This window comes from Enhydra lutris, unplaced genomic scaffold (assembly GCF_002288905.1).
Source record: "Enhydra lutris kenyoni isolate GAN:26980312 unplaced genomic scaffold, ASM228890v2 scaffoldscaffold89, whole genome shotgun sequence".
In the NCBI taxonomy this organism is placed as follows: domain Eukaryota; kingdom Metazoa; phylum Chordata; class Mammalia; order Carnivora; family Mustelidae; genus Enhydra; species Enhydra lutris.
In genome coordinates, this window is record NW_019154173.1 from 1,404,037 (window position 1) to 1,430,070 (window position 26,034).

General features: G+C 43.6%; 1 protein-coding gene across 3 annotated transcripts in view; it reads left to right on the top strand.

The window, feature by feature from the left end:
- The window catches only part of LOC111162134 (glypican 3), a 402,636-nt gene that overhangs the window by 17,213 nt on the left and 359,389 nt on the right, over positions 1-26,034 (top strand). Inside the window, exon 2 of one of the 3 annotated variants that reach the window (XM_022526328.1) lies at positions 13,841-14,002. The exons of 1 other annotated variant lie outside the window; for it this stretch is intronic. In XM_022526328.1, the coding sequence (XP_022382036.1) occupies positions 13,841-14,002 (162 nt within the window). The remainder of the gene's footprint in view (positions 1-13,840; positions 14,003-26,034) is intronic. One more of the 3 variants, XM_022526329.1, reaches the window with a different exon arrangement.

Sequence of the window (26,034 nt, forward strand, 5' to 3'; positions counted from 1 at the left end):
TTCTGAAGTGAATCACACTTAGTCTGGTTCCAGAGCCCTGTTCCTAATCGCTACCCTTGGGAAGGGCTCAGCATTTTCTCGGAATTACTCCTGAATCCTGTTCTGAGAACCCAGCCTGCATGAGATGCTGGGGATTCAAAGTCCAACACTCCACTGTCTCTGCTCTCGGTGGGGGAGGTGGACAGGTAGGCGGCTGAGGACCCGGCATGGGCGGGGGGGCAGGGGCGGGGTGCGGGTGGTGGGGGGTGTTGGGAATGGGGTGTCTCCAGATCTGTGGAGAGGCAGAAGGAGGACATGGCCGGGAGCCGTGGCTTGGATCTGTGGGAATGCTCTGTCCTGAGTGAGTTCGGCAGGCAGCGTGGGGGTCATGGGCATTTGACTTCCTGTTCAGTGAAGGTCATCATCTAGGAGTTGAGCTGCCTCAGTGATTTCATCAACCTGTTTCCATCACGGCCCCAGCTGACTGTAGCATCGGGTGCCTTGAACCCAGCACTGCTTAGACACACGTGGTCAGCACAGTTTGGGACCTAAGTGGCTCCATAGATCCTGTGTCACAATTTCTCTCTGATTGATTGCGCTTGTCCCTTTAAAAAAAAAAAAAAAGAGTAAATTAAACCAGGCATATATTTCTCAACGAAAGCCTTGAGGTCTTGAGAGCGGGTGGTTTTCTGAAGGTCTGAAGGCAGGTGGTGTAGGACTGGCCACCCACAGGGAGCCCCCAGACCCAGGTCTGCTTTATGTAGCTTGGTGTGGAGCCGTCCTGGCATTGGGTCTTGGAGCCCACACTGGGCTCTGGGGAGCTCTGTATCTGCATCACCCGGGCTTGATGGAAGAATGGAGCGACTCTTCACAATTTTTGAGTTTTTCAGTGAAATCATGGGGATGGAAGAGCAATCCTCAAATCACTTGTTTGGGTAATCCATTGTTTTTTTGTATCTCCCGAAGAAGGCGAGGAGGAAAACAGTCACCAGTGAGCCATCACTGAAAAGTCTTTTAGGTGTTGCTTGAATAACTGAGATTTTCCTTGATTTGGGGAGACGTTTGGTTCAGGGTAGAGTGGATGCACCAACGTGTGCATATGTGAGAGGGAGAGAGAGAGAGAGACAATATTCTTTAGCTTTCAATCTCAGCTTACCAAGAACTCCTCGTGTCTCCAAGCTTCCTGTAGCTGCTCTGCAATGGTTTGCTTGCCAACATCCCTCCCGTGCACTTTCTCCTTCATTAAATCTCTTCCACGGAAAGGGGTTGCCACCAAGTCTAGACTGCAGTGACATGCAGGAGGAGGGCCAATTAGTGGGGATTTTGATTCCTATTACATGAGGGGTGGGGTGGGGGGAGGAGGAGGAAAATCTGTCCTTCCCAGTCCTTCAGAGTCTCCAGTTCTAACACTAATGCTCCAAAGCATTTACACAGCTATTCCCCAAGATGGCATAAATGCCACAGCACTAGAGCACGTCAGTGTAGACGCTTGGATCTGCTGAAGGGTAGGAAAGGGGACAAGAGCGACAGCGCAGCTTCTCAGGGATCAGGAGTGTTTGGTTTCCTTGCGGTTTGCCTTGTTCCTCCGGTGCCGGGCACGTGTCGCACTAACAAGGCGACCCCCTCCCTCTTCCACAGGTTCCTTGCGTCGGGAAAGAAGAAAGATAAAATAGGGGGCACAGGTTATTTAAAGGGGCTGAGAATGTAATTACAAGGTGCAGTGGCTTGAAACCGAAATTTAGGTTAACTGTTAGGGCCGGGAGAGGCATCTTAACAGGAAGGGCAATTGGGCGTTGGAGAGATTGGCTTGGGAGCTGGTTAAGCAGCATCTTCCCGAGGGCCCGAGACTGGGAGGGAGATGCCAGCCACATTCCCGGTTGGGCTCCCAGCTGGGTCGGCATCTTCCCTTGTTGCCTGGCTCTGTTCGTGACTACTTGCTAGGAGCTTGAAAACGATTCTTCGTGTATCTGAGATATGCCTGTTTGGGGAAGCAGAAGAAAACAGAGGCGGCCGAGCACTGAGAATGAGGCATTTAGATTGGTCTGAGGAACCCCCCCAACTTTTTTTTAAAGGATTTTATTTATTTCAGAGAGAGTGAGCGAGCACACAGGGTGGAGAGGGGCAGAAGGAGAAGGAGAGAGAGAATCCCAAGCAGGCTCCACACCCCAGCTCAGAGCCCAATGCGGGGCTCGATTTCACAATCCTGAGATCACGACCTGAGCCAAAATCAAGAGTCAGGCGCTTCACCAACTGAGCCACAGTCTGAGCACCCCCTTACCAGACTTTCTGAAATATGGGCCAAGGACGGAGGCAATATTAGGATTTTTTGCTTCTATAACATTTCCTCCTTCTTCTAACATGGGACTGTTGTTGTTCAAGTTACATTTGGGCTCTGTCAGTAGGACTTTCTTAGGTCTGACCCTAGATAAAATTTGGCTTGAGTCTCTTTTATCTTTTTAAAAATCTTTCCTTTTTGATATTTCCCCCTCACCCCCATCCAGGTGTTTTGGGTTGCCTGCCCACTCTCTTCTTTCTGGATGGAAAGAAGATGGTGGATGGAAATCCCAAGTAAACTCTTCAGCCTTGAGGGGTGTTGCACTTTCAGACAAAAACCTGAGGAAACTGGCTAACCAGAGCACTAACTCTGCCGTGAGGAAACATTTCGATACTGCTAGGCAGATACACGTAGGTGGTGTAGAGGGAGAGAGTGGGTCTGTTAGCTTCCCAGGGCTGCCGTACCAAATTGCCTCAGATTTGGTGCCTTCAGACATTTCAGTTCTGGAGGCCAAAAGTTCAAAATCAAGGTGTCAGCAGGGCCACACTCCCTCCATACGGGTTCTAGGGGAGGATATCCTTCCTTGCCTCTTCCGGCTTCTGGAGGCTTCGGGCCTGTCTTGTCCTGGGGGCTGTGTCCCTCCAGCGTCTGCCTCTGCCTTCACTCGGCCTTCACTTCTCTATGTCTCCTGTCTGTGTGTCTCTTGTAAGGACACTAGTCATCAAATTTAGGGCCCACCTGATTAATCCAGGATGAGTCCTCGTTCGTTCATCCAACAAGCCTTTGTGGAGTACGTACCATATACCTGGGACTGTGCCATGTCCGGGAACACAAGGATGGCCAAGATACAGTTCCTGTCACCAGAAACGTGCACTTTAATAGTTGGAATACGAAGAGTATACTGATAGCTATAACATCTAGATTGCAAAATGCAGTGTTAGAGGTCCAAAGTGTGAGCTCTTGGGGATTATTTGGTGGGGAGGGTAGCTGGGGTCGGGCAGGCAAACATGATGAAAGAGACACTTTTATGGGTGAGAAGGTTTGAAGAGCTGAAACTCGGGTAAGGGCGCTCCAGGGACAGGAATAGCATGAGCAAAATGGGGAGGCCAGAAATGGAGCCATGTGTTTGGGACACATGAAATAAGTTTAATTTAATCCCCAGAACCGTGTCAAGAGGTAAGTGATCTTGTCCCCATTTTACAGATATGGAAATGGAGTCTCAGAGAGGAAGTAACTTGCCTATGATCACACCGGTGTTAAGTGGGGTTCACACCCCACTGGTCTGATTTCGCAGGTCCTCCCTTTGCCACCGTGTACCATCCCATGAGGAAGCTTCTGCCATTAGTTAGCCTCTGGAGACAAAGGGCCATGTAGAGGGGAATGTGGTTATTACATGGAGTAAAACTTTTGTAAGCCTGTGTCATTGGCCTTGACCCCATATCCATGTTCATGTAGAGCCAAGTGCTATTGACAAAGGTTTCCTAGAAAGGCAGAAGCAAACATTTTTTTTTTTTTGGTGTCCTCCCAATGCCCACTCTAGAATGGGCTCAGTGACTAGCGATCAATCTACAGTTGGGAAACGTAGACCCTCAGCTCTGAAGTGACCTTAGCTGGGCCTGGATTTGAGAAGGTCTTTGGGTAAATCACACAGCTGATTTGGTAGCAGAGCAGGTAAGAACACCTTAGTCTGGGTAGGGAAGGGGTCTTCCCCTGTCCCTGGTGTGATTTCATACACAGGGGGAAGGGCCTAGCGCTCAGATCAAGCCTAGGGTGTTGAAAGTCTCAGCTATAGTTCAGGTCTGCATATTTGAAGATTGTATCTGAAAAATAAAAATTATACATCTCCTGAAAGATGGGATCTCAGCTACTTATCTGAATAGAATAACAATTAGTGAAAGAGTGACTCAGGGAGACAGGGAAATTGCCTTAGTTGAGTCCCTCTGGCAAAATTCTAAACTAAAAGATTTTTATCCCAACTGGCATTGTTCTCCAACCCAATTTTTTTTTTTTTTTTTAAAGATTTTATTTATTTATTTGACAGAGAGAGATCACAAGCAGGCAGAGAGGCAGGCAGAGAGAGAAGGAGGAAGCAGGCTCCCTGCTGAGCAGAGAGCCCGATGCGGGGCTCGATCTCAGGACTCTGAGACCATGACATGAGCTGAAGGCAGTGGCTTAACCCACTGAGCCACCCAGGCACCCCCAATTTTGTTTTTATTAGGACTTTTCCTTGTGTTTAAAGAATGTGTGTGTGTGTGTGTGTGTGTGTGTGTGTGTGTTTGTGTGTGTGTGTTTGTGTATGAGAGAGAGAGAGAAAGAGAGTAAGAGAGCTTTCTCTTGGGCTCTGAGGACTCTTCCTTCATTTTCCCTGGAATACCATTCTTCTAGAATTTGCCGTAGTAGCATCGGTTAATCTGATCTAGTTCCTTTAAAACTGAACTCTCCCGAAGTTCTGGCATTGGTTCCAAGTCAAAGGGGAGGGCATCAAGCCCAAACCTCAGCGGGCCCCTTGAGATATGAAGATGAGTCAGTCAGGGGTCTTTGCGTCAAGGAACTTAAATCTGGTGGCGATAAGCCATGCAGATTTAACTGTGATGCAAGTTAGAGTGAGAAGTATCTTCATAAAGGATGCAGGATACTGTGGGAATTCAGAGGACAGAAAGCCTGTGGGGTACAACTCTTTCAGTTCCCATAAACCCTCCATCCTGTGAGAATCCAGTCCAAAGATAAGCAAGAGTCCATTATACTTCAGTAAAGCTGGGGGAAAAAATTGTAAAGATAAAAAACAAAAAAGAACCGAAGATAGGTGGACATCCTCTTGTAGCAGGACTCTCAGAGTGTGCTCCGGCCACTCTGCACAGCTCACTTGTCCCTGTAGCCTTACCAGGTTTCTTGGCCGTTCCCGGCTGTGCCACACATTTACACACCCCTGTGCCCCTGCTCTCTTCTCTTGCTCCTCTCCTCTCCTTCTTTCTGAGAGTACGTGAGGTGGGGGGCAGTGCGTGTGGAGGGGCAGAGGGAGAGAGAATCCTGAGCAGACTCCCTGGTAAATGCGGAGCCTGATGCTTTATCTCATGACCCTGAGGTAGTGACCTGAGCCGAAATCAAGAGTCAGACGCTTAATGGACTGAGCCACCCAGACTCCCCCTTGCTCCGTTTTCTTGAAGGGTTTTTAAGAAGGAGAATGATGGGATCAGATATATCCTTTAGCATATCTCTCTGGGGCTCAGGTGGAGGAGAGTCCCACCTCCCACCAGGAGGGCTGGAAGACCCATGTGGAGGCTCTTATAGCTGTCCAAGGGAAAAGAGGCAGGGTGATGAGGGACATTTGCAAAGTAGAACCAGTGGGATTTAGTGGCATTTGGCTACAGGGAATGAGGGCGAGTAAGGTGTCTAGAATGACCTAGAGGTTTCTAGTTAGTTTGGAAGTCCCTCTCCTTGACGGGGACTGTGTCCTGTTCTTTATTGTACTCCTCGGGTTGGGCATAGGCCCTGGTCCAAAGTAGGCACTCAGTAAATGTTGGATGAATGAATCATTCGCCACTTTGGCAGGCCGAGTGTAATCAGTGAATTTGTGTTCCCAGAGCACATGTTGACTGCTGGTTGGGATTGGGGTCCAGAAAGAACCCGTTTGTGGGGGAGTGTAGCGGTCTAGGAATTCAACCTTCACCAGGCATGGAATGATACGCACTTAATCGACAGTTGGCAGTGGAGATAAAGGTAATTCATTCTTTAATTCTCAGGCTTAGAGAATGGCTTATCTCCAGGGTTGTTTTAAACTCCCAGTACTCTAGTGTGGTAGCGACACTTTGGCCTGCCTTTTACAGAGGCAGTCTGTGGTGGCCCCAGGCATGATCTCTGATTTAAAGTCAGAGCTCGTGATACCCAGGTGTGCCCTCTGCAAGGTCATGTTCTTTCAGGCTAAATAACAGAAGGGTAACCTTCAGCTGGGTTCCCAAAGATGATTTCTTCCACCAGCAATCATCACTTTCTACACTGGTTTTGAATGCAGTCATTTCTTTCATCTGTATTCCTATCTTGATTAGTGAGAAATTAATGAGCGTGTAAGATTTGATTTAGATAATGATTAATTAGGGGAAAAGGCACCATTCTAATAGCAAGTCACTATTATATGCTAAGGAAATTAGTTAATATTTTTGGATGGCTAATTGACTTGTCCTCTGTTTAAAAAAAAATCTTTTTAAAAGTGCCTGGTATGTTTTTTTGGTTCATTAGTAGAGCAACCTGCACTTAATCCTTTGGATAATTTTAATAGGCATCTATTACTTTCCCTACAAGTCACGAAGCAACCAGTTTGGGATATCACTCATTCTTTTGCTTAATATTACTTTAATGATGATATTACATCATTTTTTTTTTAGCACAATGTACCTTTGTTAGCAAAAAAAGTAATCTGCCACAAAGCGGACCTTGGCAATGAAATGTGTCAAATCATCATATTCATATATATATATATATATATATATATATATATATGGAAAAGATTTCAATTTTCATTGTTACTGAGCCCTGACGATTCCTCCTCTTCTGTTGCTATTCGAATATGTTTTAACTTGCTCTTAGGGAAGTATAAGGAGCGAGGTCTACATTAATATTTCTTCTGTTCTTTATTGTGTTTTTTAATGGGATTTTTGACAATTTATAGTCATTAGTAAAATTGCAGTTGAGTAAAATAACCAATGTATAGAACACAATAAAGGTAATTAGAGAACTGGCAGGCTTGAAGTGACCTTGAGGGGTTATTTAGTCCATTCCCAATTTCAGGCTTAAGACTCATCTGCCTACGCAGCTCTCCTCCACGCATTATGCTTTTGTTTGAAAACCAGCGGTGGGCCTTTACTGCCTATGGGGCCAAACCCACAGGTTTCTGTCCAAACTCACATTCTGCCCTGAGAAGCTAGCTGTGCCCCAGATTCCAGCTTCTCTCCAGGCAGGTTAGTCTTGCCCTAGTACGCTGCTGCCGCCAAACCCATTGTACCCCTTGGCTTTTCCAAATCCTTCCCATCTGGCTCAAGCCCTACCTCCCCTAGAAGTCCCGTTTGGCCCCCAGAGTCTCTGGTGAGCATTCATTTACCTAGCAAATGTTGTCCATAGGACATATTTTTAAAATCACCTTGACTGAGATAATTTACAAACAATAAAATACACCCGTATTGAGTGAAGAATTTAATGAGTTTTTACAAATGTACACACCCGTGTAACCCCTATCCCCAAAGAAAATAGAGACTCTTTCCATCACCTCAGAAAAGATATTGCGTATTTTGTCACCTGACCATATACCAACCTTTTCTCTTCTCTAGCTATTCTTGTGTGAAAGTCTGGTCTCTTCGTGTGAGTTTTGTGTTTATTTTAATGTTACTTAACCCGTGTTGTGCCAAGAAGGTGAGAGCTTTACCCGCATCATCTCATTCGACCCTTGCAATGACTCTGTAAGGTAAGGGTTATTGATAATCCCCTTTTAGAGCTAAGGACAGAAAGACATGTGGAATTTCAGTGACTACCCTTGCTTGCGTAGTTAGCCAGTGGTGGGGTAGGACTACATTTATAAGCAACTTGATAAAGGGGGGGGCACACTGCGATTGATCTTTTCCCGCCCATGGTGCCTGCCATGATGCTGACCTTCAGGCCATTTACTACTTGCTGATTTGGAATAAAATCCAATAGAACAGATGTATTTAGACAGACCCATAGCACATTGTTCGCTCTCCTCTTCCAATTAGGGGCAAGGCTCAGGCTTGGAATGGGGTCTCTGGGTGAGTGAGTGAGCCTATGGCTGCAAGTTCTTGAATGGAGCCAAAAAAGAACAAGAGCTGGGCCCAAAGGATGGATGGAGGTCAGGAAAGCAAGGCCACGGGTAGCCAAGGCTAAGACATCCCCTGAAACAAGAGTATACATCAGGGAAGAGCCTGCTGTGGTCTCCCGGTGGCCTAGCCTCTGGGAGGGGAAGCAACTGGTAAGGGTGCCCAGTATGGGCCCATGTGGCAAGAATCCTTAGAGGAAAGTTGCCATGACCCAAATATCCCTTTTCAGTTGTCAGACCCAGACTCGGACCCAGTGTGCCAGGAAGACCTTGCCTCAAAATAATTCGAAATAAATTACTTTATAGTTCCTTCAAGTGAAACCTCTATTTGTGTATCTTCAAGATGTTTGGAAATTGATTTTTGTGGTGTTTAAAGATATTTTTTCCAAGATCAGAGTTAAGCGCACAGATGTAAAATTTTCAGGGTCATCTGTCTCCTCTCCCTTGTTTTAGATCAGAGAGACACAAAGGTTGTTTTGTTTGTTTGTTTGTTTTTACCAGTGTTCTCAATCTGCGGCCCTCATTAATTCAACACTATATGCATAGGGCTGAATGGGATAGACAGGGCATCCCAAGGAGATGGGTGTCATTCTCTGTTCTTCAGGAATGGAAAATCTGGGAGAGGAGATTATAGTATGAAGGTACTTTTTAATCCTCCAAAATAAATGGGAACTAGCAGCCCTGTAATGACTTCAGTTAAATTTTTTTTTTTAAGCATCTGGGAATCCAAAGTTATTAAGCTCCAAAGACTTGAACCTTTATGGCTCATTTGAATAGTCAATTGCTGAGCCTTCTCGTCATCTCCATCCCAGGCAATATTGCTTGTCTCTATTCCCATTTCCTAGCTGAATTCCATTTTGACATAAAAAAATATGAGTACCTCTCTGATGAGTGTGGTCAACGATTACTTTTCCTTTCTGTCTAATAAAGGAGTTATTTCCCCTTAACCTTCTTTTGTTCCTGACATTCCTACAGAATGCTTTGCTATTTATTGTGTCTTTTGTAGGTTGCATCTGAGTTCTTGAATTGGCCTTTCTGCTTTCATTCATACAAGTATGTACCAGGTCTTGGTGTACCTCCTTAGTCATTTGCCCTTGGTTAGTTTTTATTCATCCCACTTTAGATTTGGTTTCCAGAGTAATTTTTTGTTTCATTGATGAGGATTTCTCTCTAAATTCTTTCTTTATTTCTTTTGGTTCTGCTTTGTTTCTTTTATGCCTCTGTTCCTGCATTGAAATGGTTCATTTTTCATTATTGTCATTTCATTTAGGCATGTCTAGCTCTCCTGGCCCACTTTGTTCCTTATGTTCTCTTGTGCTGGGCCTGTGAGTTATATGAAATGTACTTAAAATGTTTTTCCCTTTGGCGTATGTTTCCCTATTCCTGGCTTGGAAATTCTGAATTTTTATCAGCTTATAGATGTTTTTATTTCCTCAAATACTCTAGCTAACTCTCAGCCCCCAGATCAGTTGTACTGGTTTATTGATTGATCAGGTAGTGTTAACTGGGAGGGAAGGTAGATGTTACTATATGTACATTTCTTATATCTGGGTACAAGCTACATCTTTCTTCATGATGTTTGAGATCTTTTCCCCTAAATTCTCACTTGATATTTTGTTCCTCTCAAGATGTTTGGCTCAATGAATTCTTGAGGGAGTGGGAATTTTTGCAATGATAAGACCTGCCCAACCCAGAGAAAGGGCCACACTATGCAATCTCTAAGTTACTCTATGAGTTATCCATCAAAGGCAAACCAAACTGGTGTCATGGTGATTCAAAGAGGCGGTCCCGGGTTTCTGCGGGTACACTGAGTGGTGATTTGTTATTTCTGAGACCTAACAAACTCCTAGCACTTCACAGAGGAAAGATTTGAGCCCCATTATTTTATGATTCCCGCTGGCTAGAGCTGGAACACGATCAGCAGCCATGCTGCCAAATAAACCCTACCGTTCCTAAAAACGGGAAGTCCTCACCAGCGGAAACTGAGAAACACAAAGGATTTTTTTTTATAACATTGAATTTTATGAATGTATTCAAATACAGCTATTTTAAACACATATGACTTAGGCATCAGTTTATCAAGAAAGTAGATAAAACATTGTCAAATAGACAGGAACTTGGTACATGGCAAGTATCTTCTCTATAGGATTTTCCTATCTACACGTGTGTCCCAACCAACCTTGTTTCAATCTAGATTAGCCACTCTTCCCGAAGGGGACTCTTTCCCTTCGTGGTCCAGTAAACCGCATCACTTTCTATTCCTAGAATAGCATTATATATTGTAACCTCCTATAGAAAGAACAGAGTGAGCTAGAACTAGCTCTGTTTTCTTTTTCAGAAGATAATCATAAAGCCTTTAAGCTTAGACCGTATTTAATATCAGTTTAAGGCTTGTCTCTGAGATTGACATTTATAGGAGTTAAATCTGAACCCTGTGTCTCCAGACCCCAAATTGTATTTTGACACATTAAATATCACCTTTCCATCCAGCGCTATAAATTGCAGTGCTGGATTTGGTTTGGTGATATGTATTATCTGGGCTCTCCGTTGACTGCTTTTGTCAGCTCCCTTGAGGAAGCAGAAGGGGAGTGCTCGAAGTCCGTATCCTGGACTCCCAACGGTGATGTCATGTGAGGCAACACTTGATGAATTTCATTCCTAAATTAAGAAAATAGAACTTGGACACATACATTAAGGTCGTGATTAACTGGAATTCCTAGGGAAATAAGTTGTAATAGAAAGAAATTTTCTGGTCACTTAGGACTAACTAGTCTCTTCCCGTACGCACTCCCACCCCACCCCCCATTTTTTAAAATCTCAGTTGTTACAAAGCTGTCTAAAATGTCTGCGTATGTTTTCCTTCAGGAAGATTTCATGTTTATTACAGGACCTTGCTTTGCCAAAGACCTCACAGGACTTTGGGGGAGTTTCCCCTCTACCTCATATACATGTTTTGTCATCTTGACTAACTGTGCTGCTTTATTGCACTCATTTCCTATGTCTTCGGTATTTATCTCTGTCAACCCCTTTAGACAGTGAGCTCTTTGGGGTCAGGACCATGTCTCTCTTGTTCAACGTGGGACCTTCACCATGTAGCACAGTGCTTGGCACCCAGAAGTTGAGTCCGACTGAGTCCTCTGAGAAGCTGACGCCAGTAGGGCCCTACATGTATAATGGGTTTCTGAGGGAAAACATTTGTGAAGGAAAAGGAGCAGGGAGCTCAAGGATGCCGGAAGGAACCTCACACTGTGGCGTAGGTCTGACCCTGTGGAGGAGGGAGCGAAAGAAGGAAGGTAGAGTAGGAAGAATCTTTGACTGCAGTACTGTTTTCAGAAAGTTTTGTCAAGGTCAATGGGGAGTCCTTGAGCCAAAATCCCTGTCAGCCGAGTCCCATGCTCACAGAACTTAGCATCTTTGCTATGCTTCGACATCGGCTGGGGCAGGCCCTGGGGATGGTGGCCCAGATACAACATGGCGGTGAGTTCAGAGCACAGCAGCATGTCAGTTAGTTCCATGCAGCACAGTAGGAGGTCTGAGATGTGCATGCTCACCACAGAAGGATCTCAACAAATGCTGGTTGGAGGGAGAGTCTGAGTACAGTGGGAGTTGCAGAAGAGGAGGGAGATTGGACTTAATATTTGCTAGTATTGGCAGAAGATATAAAATCAGGGAATGCCTCATCATTTCCTTTGTTTCTCCTTAGATGATACCTTATGAAAGAAGCCTTTCCTGACGATCCTATTAAATAGAATTCTTGCTGCCACCACCATCTACCCTACCTCCCTGACTTTGGTTTTTAAACATAAAAAAAAACAGTTTTATTGAGGTACAATTAACATACAATAAAGTACATATTTTAAGGGTATAATTTGATAATTTTGACACATGTGTATAGCCAGGAGACAGTCACTGCAACCAAAATTATGAATCTATCCATTGCTCTGCCAAACTTCCTGACTCTGGCCCCGTCCCTGCCCTGTGTCCCCTCCCCAACAACCACTGAACTGCTTTCTGTCACTACAGGTTAATTCTCATTTGGGAGACTTTTTTATAAATGGAACCGTAGAGTATGTAGGGTTTTTTGATGTGGCTTCTATGGCTTCGCATAATGTTTTTGGGGCCCGTTGCCGTGGTAGCATGGATCGATAGTTTATTCCTTTGTATGGCTGAGTCATAATCCACTGTATGTATATACCACAGTTTGTTTTGCTGTCCTTCCTTAGTTCTATTTTCTCTGTAGTACTCATCACTACTTGACTGTGTGTGTCAGTATATACACAAACTATACATATACACAACGTATATACAAACTATATATGCGTGTCTGTATATATCTGTTATATCCGGGGTGCTTGGCACGTGGTAGATGCCCAATAAAATATTTGTTGAATGACTCTCATCTACGCCCCTGGCTTGAATTTTCATTCATATGCTGTGAAGACCTCCACCGGTGCAGAAATGCCTTGTGTCCCCAGGGGAGAGCTGAGAATGACAAAGGTTTCAGTCATTTGGAAACTTGGCAGATGATCTTTATTAACTGAGATATAGAACACAAGAGATGGAACTGTGTGTGTGTGTGTGTGTGTGTGTGTGTGTGTGTGTGTGTGTGTGAGATACATAGAGATCAGTTTGGAGTAGGCTGAATTTGAGATGCCCATGGAGGGGTTGCAGATAGGAAGTTTTCGAGCTCAGAAGAGAGGTTAGGCCTGGGTTAGGGAGTTCAGCAGTCCCATAGATGAGATGAGATCATGGGTGGGGGGAGATGTAGAACGCAGGGAGGGTCAATAACGTTAAAGTGACAGGCAGAAGAGGAGGAAGAATGGAAAAGCAGAGAAGAGTAGCCATAGCTGTAGGTGTGTGTGTGTGTGGGGGGGTGGGTGGCAGGGGTAGGTTCACTATAACAAGGGAGGAGGAGAGACTTTTAAGAAGAGACTGGTCGACTGGGAGGGTTGCTGCCAAAGGTCACATTGGATGAGGACTGAGTAGAGGTTCTGATTCCCTAATTTTGGAATAAGTGAGGAGATTCTTAATTCGACAACTTTTTATGGAGTTGCAGAAATAAAAAGGTACCATGCATCATAAGCAAGGTGCAAGGAAGTGACTCAGGAGTTCAGAGGTCGACATTTGAATAGCGCTAGAATGTTGTAGTTGTAAGGGATTTTGGTGATTGTCAGAATGTTGATGTTGTCCTCTGGGTATTTCCTCTGTGAATCTTACCCCAGACCTTTAGTTAACAACAACAGCAAAGCTTTGACAAAGCTTTAGTTAACAACAACAGCAAAGCTTTGATAAGATATTGATGTTTTAATCATTTATCCCAAAAAGCCACACTGGGGTGGCAGACATACATTTCATTAGCAAATCATAACTGGAATTTTGAAAATTGCCTCTTGGTTGTGCTCTCATTCATAAATTATAATCAAGAAAAATAAATTGTAGGAGTGAAGATTAATCTTTTAACAGACAAATTAAATATCGGTGTTCAATGACGTCTACTTGGTGCTATAAATTGGTTTGTGCAGAATTTATGAGTCAAACCTAGGCAATTAATTCTAATGGTTATTCAAAAAGAATCAGTCATAAAGATAATTGGGAGAAAGCAGGGATTCGTTAAGATAAACACTAATTTTGAATAATCAAGATTTTACTGTATTTAAAAAAAATGCATTGTCTTGCCTTGTTCACTTCGCGAGCGCGCGCGCGCGCGTGTGTGTGTGTGTGTGTGTGACATTCTGCTTGCCGAAACGTGAAACACATGTTTGTTTCAGGATCAGATCTGCAAGTATGTCTCCCCAAGGGTCCAACGTGCTGCTCCAGAAAGATGGAAGAAAAGTACCAACTGACCGCGCGCTTGAACATGGAACAGCTGCTTCAGTCTGCAAGTATGGAGCTCAAGTTCTTGATCATCCAGAACGCCGCAGTTTTCCAAGGTGAGTGCTGGGGATCATTTTAGACGTGCGCCCCTTGGTATCATTCTCTGGGCGCTGGGCTTTCAGATGCTAAGTCTAATTTATAAATGACCATGACAGCGTTAATACTTGACAGAGAAACCTCCCAGTGAGAGATTCTGTTTCAGGAAAAACACAGTTTTTAGAGACACTGCGTTTCACTCTTTGGAGAGGCAGGCATTGTCCAAAGTCATTGTCCAAGGACATTCTGTTTACCTGTGTGCGATGGCTGCAAATCCCTACAGAAAGGGTAAATGATATCTTCTCTCAACAAGCCCTGAAGACCAGTTTAAAAAACAACAACAACAACAAAAGAGGTTACTTAAATACCAGTTTTCTCCAGGCATGGGTTAGATGGTTGTGGAACACGCCTGAACTCCTTCTGACCACGGGGACCATTTCCAGAGAGATCGGGAGCTTGGCTCAAAGGCGCTATGTTTTCTCATTTGTGTGAGTGGACCACCTCTTCTTTCTTTGTGAGTCTCCGTCCTTACTACACCTGTGTGTGACTATAAAAGGACCTGTGGTGGCGTTGCCAGGATGGGTCAGAAATTCCATTTCTCCTCACTGACCAGTAGGACCAATCCAGCAGGATGGAGAGTACCTCCTTTGATTCAAAGACCCCGCTAGGAATGATGATGACGTGCTCTCTGTGTATTTGTTCCTTTAGTCTTCGCAATAACCCTAGGAAGTCGGTCTTATTATCAGCATCCCCTTGTAAGGGATGAAAAGCCAAGGCACAGAATGGTTAAGTAATTTGCCTGAGGCCACACAACTAATTAATGGGGGAAAGTAGGATTTGAATCCAGGCGGCCTTGCTCTTAGAGCCTATATATATATATTTTTAAATGTTATTTATTTATTTGACAGAGAGAGATCACAAGTAGACGGAGAGGCAGGCAGAGAGAGAGGAAGGGAAGCAGGCTTCCTGCCGAGCAGAGAGCCCGATGTGGGACTCGATCCCAGGACCCCGAGATCACGACCCGAGCCGAAGGCAGCGGCTCAACCCACTGAGCCACCCAGGCGCCCCATTAGAGCCTATATTTTTAACTACCTCAGTATGCTGCCTCCTGGGAGGGGAAATTAATTACAGATATTGGGGCTTGCTTCTGCCTTCCCTGAAGCACAGGACACCAGCTCCCTTTTTCTTGCTCTACAGAGAATTGGAGTTTAGATAGAAAAATCTCTTCTGATGACCTGACATTCCAAATTTGTAGGTTTCTGGCACCTTGTTAAGGATTAACCTCTTTGAATTATAAGGTAGGTTGATTATAGCTTATTTTGTGTATTGCAAGGAAAATCTTAGAATTAGCTAAGAAAATTATTCCAATTAGCTAATAAAGCCTACATTCATGATAGTTCCCTGGGTCAAAGCCTCAGGGGATGTTGGGTTGATTATATGAAGTACAGTATAGAAGCCTGAGGTATTTGTTCACTTATGTATGCGGTCAGACTCTTGTGAAGAGTTTGTGGAGACTAACAATTTGGCGATCAAATGAATAATTTAAGCTGGCTTTAAAAATACATGTGCCATTCATGTACTTCTTAGATTGGTTTTGGAGCTGAGCTGCTGACTGAAAGTGGGGTGGTAAGAAGTGATGGGACATGAGAATTTTGTTGAAGCCAAGAGCTGAATCTGACTCTTTGGGGTGGTCAGGGACTTTTCAAAATGGAGTGTTTGTGAGTGGTTTCATTCGCAGAAGAACCAGGCCCACTGGTGTTACCTGACAGCTGTGGGCCTGCTGGAGGTGGGCGGGTGAGTGAGCATGCTGGTAGTCCACTATGTGGAGTAGCGGTAATACCTGCCCTCTGAGGGCCTTGGGTGTCAGCCCTTCTGTCTCTACCCAGTCCTCCATCTTTTTTTCCAGTCTTCCATTTTGCATATTGTGTTTTCTAGGCCTGGAGCAGCGCAAGATGAGGAGAGAAAGGAAGTTCTGACCAGATTTTGATTGGCTTAGCGTGGAGGTTGGACACTAGTCATGTGAACAGAGGCTGGAAAGGGGGGAGGGTAGCACCTACTACTTGTATCTTTTCTCTCTTTTTCTCACACACACACATGTACACACACAAATATGTATTATTTCTCCAGTTGTGAACATAGGAGGACAAGTCTGGCAAAGGAACATGGAGACAACTCAGTGATGTCTGAACTCGCGGCTGGGGCCTTCCACCTCATCACCATATGGACTCAATTCTTTCTCTTGTTTCATTCCCTTATTCTTTCCCTGCTTCCCATTTAGAGCAAATAAACCCCATAAGAAAAAAGAAACCATGGTCCCAGACCTCAAGGCAATTATGCCATATTTGTAGAAACATCGCCCCCCAATTCTTTCAGTAACGAACATTGGGAGGGACAAGACGAAAATCAGGGACTGAGGTAAGCTGATGTATTATTGATTGCTAAGAAAAAGAGAGGAGCCACTTTTGTCCCCCTTATAATTACTTACTATTTTGACGAGCTGAAATTGGGAGGGCACAGTTGTTTCTTCCATAAAATACGCTCCCTCCCCAAGATTCCAGTAGACCAAATCCTTGCTCCAATAATTCAGTCCTATGAAATTTGATGCAAGCTATTTCCCCCACCACATGAAGTTGAAGAAAGCTCATCTTGATATTGGCCTAGATCCACAATCTCTTTAGGATTCCCTCACTCTTCCACACTGGGGGTATTTAAGCAGCGAATGCTTTCTGCAAATATGTGCACAGTTCCACGAGCAATCCTTACTGCCTCAATTTGGATTTTATGTCTTCGTTTGCAAGAAGCCTTTGCCCTCATAAATGAGCCTGGGGCCCTTCGCTACAGCGGTTGGAGTGCTCTCTTGCTAATGTTGTTTTGATAATGATTGAAGCATTAAAAAAAGTTGTTCTTTATTTTCAATCTTTGCATTGCCTCGTTTCCGAAATTTAATTTACTCGGATGTGCTTAGTAAAATGGGGCAGCACAATCGTTTTTTGTTTCTGCTTAATTAATTCTTTTTGAAAAACTCCACTAAAAGATTTTTGTCTCTTTTTCTTCTCCCCTACCTCATAATAATTACTACGATAATACTACTAATGGCAATTTATTAAATGCCTACTATATGATACTTACTTTTACATAATTCTCTCGTTGGATTTTCCCAGCAGCTCTCTGAGGTTCCTACTGTAATTATCTCCATTTTACAGATGAGGAAACTCACTGATGCCTTGGCTTCTTTCGGGTCGTCATCTGACATGGTCTTCCTAATTAATGTTTTATCCTCTCTCTGCCACCTCTGCACGTTCAATCCTGGAGCTCTTTTTTCCTTGCAAGATGGCATTCTAACTGTCAAACGTGTCCCATCAGGGAGTATTTGGGGGGATGGGCCTAGGAATTTTTTCTGTATTTTGGATGATTCCAGTCTTCCCCAAGGTACCCCTGACTTTGAGGGAGAACACCTTCAGCTTTTCTGGAAGTTGCCTAATCCGCAAGAAGCCAGTTCAGCTTCTTCAGAGGGGAGAACTAGAGTGGTTAAGCAGAAGACATCCCTGTGCTCCTGGAATGCTATGGAGTTCCTGCTGAGGTCACTGAGAAATTCTCAGGCCCTCGTTCAGTACCCACTACGGTCCCACATTTATGCGTGGTCTTTTTACAGGCTGGATTTTCTAGTTTTCTAGCAGGCGGTAGGTTAAGGAGTTAGGTGGAAGGATTATGGAAGAATGCCAGAGGGAGGTATCTATGAACAGCAAGAAGTTATGAGTGCCAGGAAGGGTGGAAAACATGAAAGTAGACTTGGGGCTCACTGAATGGGGCAGTCCGGAGGACATTCAGTAGAGGGGTATAACCTACGTGCCTCAGTAGCCCCTGTATTATAGGAGGGGCAATAGTCCATGTCTGTAGTGACGGCTGCAAATCAATAAAGAAAGATCAAGTTACTTGCACCATTTTTCTTTTCCTTCACATTTTCATTTGAAGGAGCTAAAATATATTTGGGGGAGTATGTGTCTGAAAGGCAATGGAAGAAACACTGGGCTTGGAGTCAGAACATCTCAGTTCTAATTCTAGTTCTGTCTTGGTAAGCTTTATGACTACAGGGGCTTACTTAGACTCCATTAGCCTCAGTTTTGTGATCTGCAAAATGGGGGTGATAATTACAGTCCTGCTTACCTCCTAGGGGAGAGGTAGTTATATGAAAGTGTCTTGAAAACTGTAAAGCCCCGTGTCCCAGCGTTATTATCTCTAAAGCTATTACCTTGAAAGCACCGGGGATGCCAGATAAATGGCGCATTTCCATTACAGACATGAACCCCAGTAAAGCTGGAGGCCATGATGCAATTCACCCACGTTTGCCCCCTACAGAGGATATCCCGGCACAGGTGAGAGAGCACTTAGGTAAAGTAGCCTTTGGAAAAGGGGTTTGTTTTGTGCCTTCGTAGATGTGATATATTTTACACACAAACAAGCAGCTAGAGTGGAGGGTTTGTCACATTCAGGCCATACATAGTTTTTTCAGGCCATATTTTAATTGCATTGTCTGGCCTGTGGAATCATGGCGGTGCTGGATGGTTTTCTCCTACCTGTTTTCTACGGCAGAGACAACACATTTCCACATGGCGGGGGGCTGTGGTGACAGGGGGACAGTGTTTCTGTGCTGCTGTTTCTTCACTCCCTTGTTTCCCATTTCCATCTGCTCTTGGCAGTTCTTACACTTTTTTTTTTTTCTGTCAGATTCCTGTCTCTCCCACTCCCCCTAAATAAAATTGACCTTGGGTAGAACACCCTTTTCCATCAGCTCAGAGCAATTTCTCCAGTCATTTCTGCTTGAAATAACTGTTCAGGCAAAGCTTTTTTTCCTTCGCAGTTAATATGTGACTAAATAATTGCTCGAATGTTGATAAACATGTTTTTGAGATTCAATCATTTGTTCATTTAGTTTTTATAATGTTGCGGGGGCTTTTAAAGTTAGCACTGAGCCATTTTTCTCCATTTCACAATTTTCCCCTTTGACTAGTCTGACAGCTCTCCTGTGCATGCTCCAGCTGTGTGCAGGCCGAGCCCCAGCGAGTCCCTGACTCTGACCACTGGCCATCCTGTCACAACCCTTGCTTCCTTGAAAATGATGTAGGGGAGAGAATAATTACGTTGATGTCTAATCAGAACTTAATTCATTTGCCAGAGCAAAATGTAATAACATTAAACTGGATAGAAGAACTTTAGGAACGCAAACCATGACCATGAGTCAGGTTATATAGCCTCAAAAATGTAAATTATTAATCAAACCACTCATCTGTACCGCAAAGCTCTAGTAATCCCATTATAAAAGGGTGAATTTCTCATCAGAGCTCAGAAGATGCTGGCTTTAATTAGTGTACTTTCATGGCGCTGACTCAAAGAGATAGTTTGGTTACAAAGTTTTTTAAAAATGCGATTATTTAATTATTAGTGCTATGGGACAAACAATTGGAAACTGGGTGTTTAAAGTCATTTTCATTTCATACTTAGAACTTTCGGATTCAAGTGGGTTTCAAAATTCTGTGGCTCTCGCAGAGCCAGAGGCTGGGGGAGTTATAAACCTTTACTGTGCCCTCTTATTGATTTAGAAAAGTCAGTCATTAGGCTGAAAACTCTTTTTAATAAAAAGAGCTTAGAAAAATGACTCAGTGTGCGGGTGGAGACTGTTCTGCAGCCAACATGAGGTGAGGAGATTATACAGATTAACTCTTTACCGCAGCTCATGCCCCTCGATTCAACAGGGCTCTGGACACACTCCCCATGGCTGCCATGCTCCTGCCCACTTTCTCACTAGTGGGCCCAACAAAGCAAATTAAAGGACATTGTCCCTGTCCTCTAGAAGCTTCCAGGAGAAATACCACTTTTGCCTCCCGTGATTACTCCCCACCCTTCCCCCCCACCACTGGGATTTGTTTACTTTCTGAAAACATATGTTCCTCCTCCTCTTTCTGTCTCACTGAGTTACAGTACCTGATATCGGTATAATGAAGCATATGTTTGAGAGATTTGAATTCTCCTGTCAGTAGAGTGGAGGTAGAAACAATTTTCCTTTAAGCTGGAAGCAGTAATGTAGAAATTAAAAACACCTTTCCCTCTGTTGACTGTGAGAGGCCTCCAGGGGCTGAGTTGTGCCCCCATACCCCTCCTTCTTCCTCATCCTGGTTTCCAGTCAGGCACCAGGTCTTGTTTCTCCCTTCACATTTCCTTGAATCTTCTCCCTCCACCCCATTCCCCTCTGCCCTCTCTGGGTCTCAGCGGTCTCACTAAGTGCATACTGATGCCCGCTGACCTCGTCTCTGATTTGAGTTCCAGGCTCCATCAGCTCACACGTAGACTACCAGCAAAGGTGGAACGAAGTGCCAGGCCTTTGGACTCTTCCTTTGGTTCCCCGTCCAGCTCCAGAGTGTGATGATTAAGAAGGCAAGCTCTGGGGTCATTTGGGCTGGGTTTGAGTGAGTCTGGGTGGGGATAGGTAGGACAAGTGGGGTGACTGTGGAGAGAAGGAAGTTGAGGGCTTGGGTGTAGAATCAAGGCTCCTCTCCCAACATGTGCTGAGTTGGTGGGAATCAAATGGAAAGTCTCCTCTTTGAAAGTGTTCTATTGGCATCATCTCATTGAAACCTCATGGCAACCATCTGAGGTTGATACTATTATTAGCCTCATTTCACCGGGAGGAAGTGGGGCTTTCGAGAGACAAAGTGACTTGTCTAAGGTCAGCCAACAAATGGCAGAGGTGGCAATTGGGAACCTGGGAAGGCCAGCTCCAGAGCCTGGGCCCTTAACCACCATATATATTATATATTATATATTATATATTATATATTGCCTCTGTATATTTTGTTTCATGGTCATGGGCAACCTCCCCAATTCTAGCTTGCTTTCGTGCAAGGGAATTCTGTTGTATTTAATTAGAAAACATTTGCTGAGCAAGGACCTAGCATGTCTGGAGGCAGGCGTTGTGGGGGATTCAAAGATAAAAAACACTTCCTGCTTACCTTCAACTTCTAGAAACCAAGACTTTTATACATGAATAACTCAGGTACAAGGCATCCTAAGAGAAATGTTGTGAGAAACATTTAGCACTCCCCAGTCTTCCATGGGGAGTAAGGGTAGATTTAGGTTTTGTGGGGCCCAAAGCTTATACAATCTGGGGGCCCTCTTTAAGAAAAAGAAGACAAAATAAAAGCTACAAAATGCCCCTGGCTCTTCCAGACGGAGGATCACAGGTGTGGGTCCCTGAAGCTTAGGTTTCAATAGCTTCCCACGAAACCCGCCTCTGTATGGGAGTGTGAGGTTGGAGAAGATTAATTCCGACTAGAGGGTAGAGGTTCTTGGAGGAGATTGCCTGTATGAATTCCCCAGCAGACATGGCTCTTGATCAAAGAGAAGGGCAGGTGAGGGAGTCAGGTAAATCAGTGCACATCTTTTTCTAAATTAAATTAAAATTTGAACATTAATAATTGCCTACCAGATACCAGTCTTGCTGGCCTCCCTGGCTAGCCTCGTAGCATCTCAGCCTTACTCTCTCCAAAGAGCAAGATGCCTAGGAGACATGTAGAGAGGGGTGTAGTGTGACAGACGTGTGCTTGGGCTTCGGGGGGACTGGAGTCAAAGTCCCAGATCTGCTAAGTTCTCTCTTTGTGACCACAGAGCAAGTCAATTCTCTCTGAGCCATTAATTCAGCAGGGTTAATTCAGAAGAGGGCTGTGAAGAGCTCAACTCTGTATGGGTCTGTAGGAATCAAATGCAGAGCAGCCATTGTTTCTGTTATTCTCGGTTGTATGTTTGTCAGCATCATTGTAGATGAGGTGGAATATCTTTCTTTGCTCTGCGGCATTGACGGTGACATATCTGGCACATGTACTTTATTAAAAAATGCTTTTCTGTGCTTTCATGTAATTATGATTCATATAAAAAAGGTTCCAGTATATTGACTCCTAATCGTATCACTCAGAAAAAACTGCTTGTAACCTTTGTATGTGTTTTCTTCTTTTCTCTCTCTGTGTGTGTATGCATGTACGTGTGTGTGTGTGTGTGTGTGTGTGTGTGTGTGTGTGTGTGTGTGTGTATGTACTTAAGACTAGATCGTATGCGCTCTCTAAATAGTCCCCTAGTGGTCTGAATGAGTTAACATAACCTCAAGATCTAACTAGCAATGGCAGACTCTGATTCCATTGGGTTGCATTAGGAGAGGAAGGAAAACAAAAATGGTAAAATGAACCAGGATATTTATGATGCTTCCTCTTTTGGTGGAAGTTCTTTAGCATTAGTACTGGACCTGATTAACTGAAATGTAATCATTAGACTAGACCAGGTTCCACGGTACTCCCTCTCCTGGGATCCTGTGTTTTTCCTTTCTAACACTTACCAAGTTCGTAGTGATCCATGTATGGATATTTTGTTAACACGAGTCTCCTTTACTGGAGAATGATCTCTCTGAGGGTAGGGCCTATGTGTAGTCTATCTCACTGCTATAGCCCCAGGTGAGATATTAGAAAATACTCACCCCAGGGGAGTGTGCACGTGCACATGTGCATCTACGCATATACAGAATTAAAAGAAATAGTATCAATAGAAACAGATTTCCAACTCTTCTGCATCCTTTGCAGCAAGTACCACTAGGACCAAATAGAAAAAAAAATACAACCTGTTGCCTGCAGCACTTATTTTCAGGTTTTATTTATTTATTTATTTATATTTTTTTAGGGAGACAGAGAGTAAGCCAGGCATGGTGGGGAGGGGCAGAGGGAGAAGGAGAAAGAATCTCAAGCAGGCTCCATGCCCAGCACGAAGCCTGATGTGTGGTTCGATCTCGTGATCCTGAGATCATGACCTAAGCCAAAATCAGAAGTCGGATGCTTAACCGACTGAGCCACCGAGGCGCCCCTGTTTTTAGGTTTTAAACTCTACTCAGATAGAAGATCTTAAGAGTGTAGCTAATAGGTTGAAGCTTTCCCGTTTTGAGATGAAATGTCCTATGCTATACCTGAGCTTCAGCCTCTGCTTATGGCCTCTCCACTCCCCGGCTCGCTGGCTGTCTGTTTTCCAGCCTGATCTAGGCTCTTCACAGAGCACTGTGAAGAAGTCTCAGCGCCACGGATTTACACTTTGTGACCAAGAATCATGAGACTTGCGACGCCTGTCAGCTTTTCCAAATATGCTCTTATGTGTCATTCCTGATTATAATGTCACTTAAAAGTAATAGAGCAAACTTTTGTTCAGGATATTCTTTTTAAAAAAATAAGTTTTGGGTGCCTGGGTAGCTCAGTGGGTTAAAGCCTCTGCCTTCGGCTCAGGTCATGATCCCAGAGTCTTGGGATTGAGCCCCACATTGGGCTCTCTGCTCAGCAGGGAGCCTGCTTCCTCCTCTCTCTCTGCCTGCCTCTCTGCCTAGTTGTGATCTCTGTCTGTCAAATAAATAAATAAAATCTTAAAAAAAATAAGTTTTGACTACACAAATAAGTACCACAGGAGTCTGCCCTCCCCAGTTTGTGGTTTTATTTTCCATGGGGTCAGTTGCCCAAGGTAAACCCTAGTCTAGGATCAGATGATTCTCCTTCTGACAGATTGTCAAAAGGACAGTAGTAGCCTAACATCATAGCACCATGCCTATGTCACCCACCTCACTTGATCTCGTCGCGTGGGCATCTTATCATCTCACATCGCCAGAGGAAGAAGAAGGGTGAGTACAGGACCATCAAATGCTTTGAGAGAGAGCCCACATTCATATAAATTTTATTACAGTTTATAGTTGTTATTCTATTTTATTATTAGTTATTGTTGTTAATCTCTTACTGTGCCTAATTTATAAATGAAACCCTATCATATATATGTACATATAGGGAAACGTAGAGGGAAAAACATAATCTATCTAGGGTTCAGCCCTATCCATGTTTCAGGTACCCACAGAGCATCTTGGAATATATTCCCGTGGATAAGGAGGGGAACTACTGTACATGTTTATTGGGAAAATGAAAAAACACAAAAAAGTGGAAAATAAAATGACTTACATTTTAGCTCCCAGAGGATAAGTACTACTACCATTTTGGTATATAATCTTGCATACTTTGGTTCAGTGTTATACATATATGGGTGTATGTATATATTTTTAAAAAATGGATTATATAGCTTTCTCATGTGATATAGCCTTCTTTCCATGTCAATAATGTTTTTCTATACTATAATGTAGTATTGTACAAACATAGTATTTAGAGACCACATAGTACTTAGTCCCATGGCTGTCTCACATGTTATTAGTCCAACCTTCTTTAACTGCTAGAAATTTAGGGTACTTTCAGTAAACTGTAGTGAGATAAATAATGTTCATATAACTGAATATTTATGCACATCCTTAATTATTTACTCAGGATAATTTCCTGGAACTAGGATTGCTGGGTCAGAGGCAATATAGTTTTTAAGGTTTCTCACATTTATTTCCTCTTTTTGCCTGACCATTTGCCATTTTATGGTAATCCTACTTTGGGTGAAAAATAGTACTCTTTGGTTACTAGGGAGATTTGATGGTTGTATGTACTTTTTATTTTGTGAGTTTTGTTGTTAATATTCTTTTATCATTAAAAAATTAGCTATTCATTATTTCTTATTGAGATGCCTCTTTCTTATTGATTTGTAAGAGCTCTTTATATATTCAGGATGCTAACCCATTTTATGTGTTATTAATTGCATTTACTGATTTGTTTATTAGATTTTTCATTTTTTATGGGGGTTTAAAAACACCTTCAGTCAATGTACCAATGTCTTCCTTTGGTTTCCAATATATTCTTTGATTATTTATCGATTGGTAACAGCTTTGGCATGAATCAAAGATGTGCTCTATTTCCTGTTCTGACACTAGCTATGTGAAAATTGGTAAGTAATTTAGTGTCTCAGTTTGTTTTTGTATGCGCAAGATAACACCTGACCTGCCAACCTGCCAGAGCTTTTATGGATCAGAAGAGGTAAGGTATATGAAAGTGCCATCAACATTTAAAGGATTATTTTTGTTGTTATTCAGCTATCCCCTGACACTGACTATTAATCTGGATAAGTTAATATTTACTGTACTGAAAACAGTATTGCCTTTCCTTCCCCTGGATCTGAGACCTTTCTGGCCACTTAGTAGGAAGTAGTCTTGGTCTAGAAGTACATTGGAGTCTGTGCTCTGGTAGTTGGAGAGGTGCTCAGAGGGTGGTGAAATGTTGCCTGCCATCAGTCTCTGCCTGGAGCACGGATTCTGGGCATCCATCCCACCTTCCCAGCTGGGGAAATGGGCTCTGGAACTACTCTTTGATGTAGTATGTGTGTTTACTTCCACATGCCCCCGCCCTTGAAGGATAGCTAACGAAACCCATTCAGTGAGGCCAAAGTGTCTGTTCCTGTCCAATAGAGTAGTAAGTGGGGGAAAACCCAAAAGCCTTCTGTTCACACTCCTATTCCTTGGGGACTAGAAAAACAGTACTCTTTCTAGCAATTAATATTTGAAACAGATACACTGGCCTATCAGATAAATCAGTGGTTTAGCACAGTTTTGTGGTACACATTCTGGTAAGAGTTGTTTATTGGGACAACTTTTTTTTTTTTAAACCATGAGATGACCATAATTCCCCCTCTCTAAATGCCAGATTAAAAAAATCAGAGAGGCAAGAAAAATAATTAAAGTATCTCATGCATCAAAGTAATCATTAGTAGAAAAAGAATGTTCTTTCTGGCAAGCTCTGCCAGATGGTTGAGATGGCTTATAGTAGGAGAAGATGCTTAAGTGATACATGTATTATTTCAAATATAACCTTGAGGAGTTTTATTTTTGTTTTGATGGGAGGGGAAGATAGTGTATACTTTCATAACTCAAGCCTTCTTTTTTTTTTTTAAAGATTTTATTTATTTATTTGAAACAGAGAGAGAGAGATCACAAGTATGCAGAGAGGCAGGCATAGAGAGAGAGAGGAGAAAGCAGGCTCCCCGCTGAGCAGAGAGCCCGATCCGGGCCTTGATCCCAGGACCCTGAGATCATGACCCAAGCTGAAGGCAGAGGCTTAACCCACAT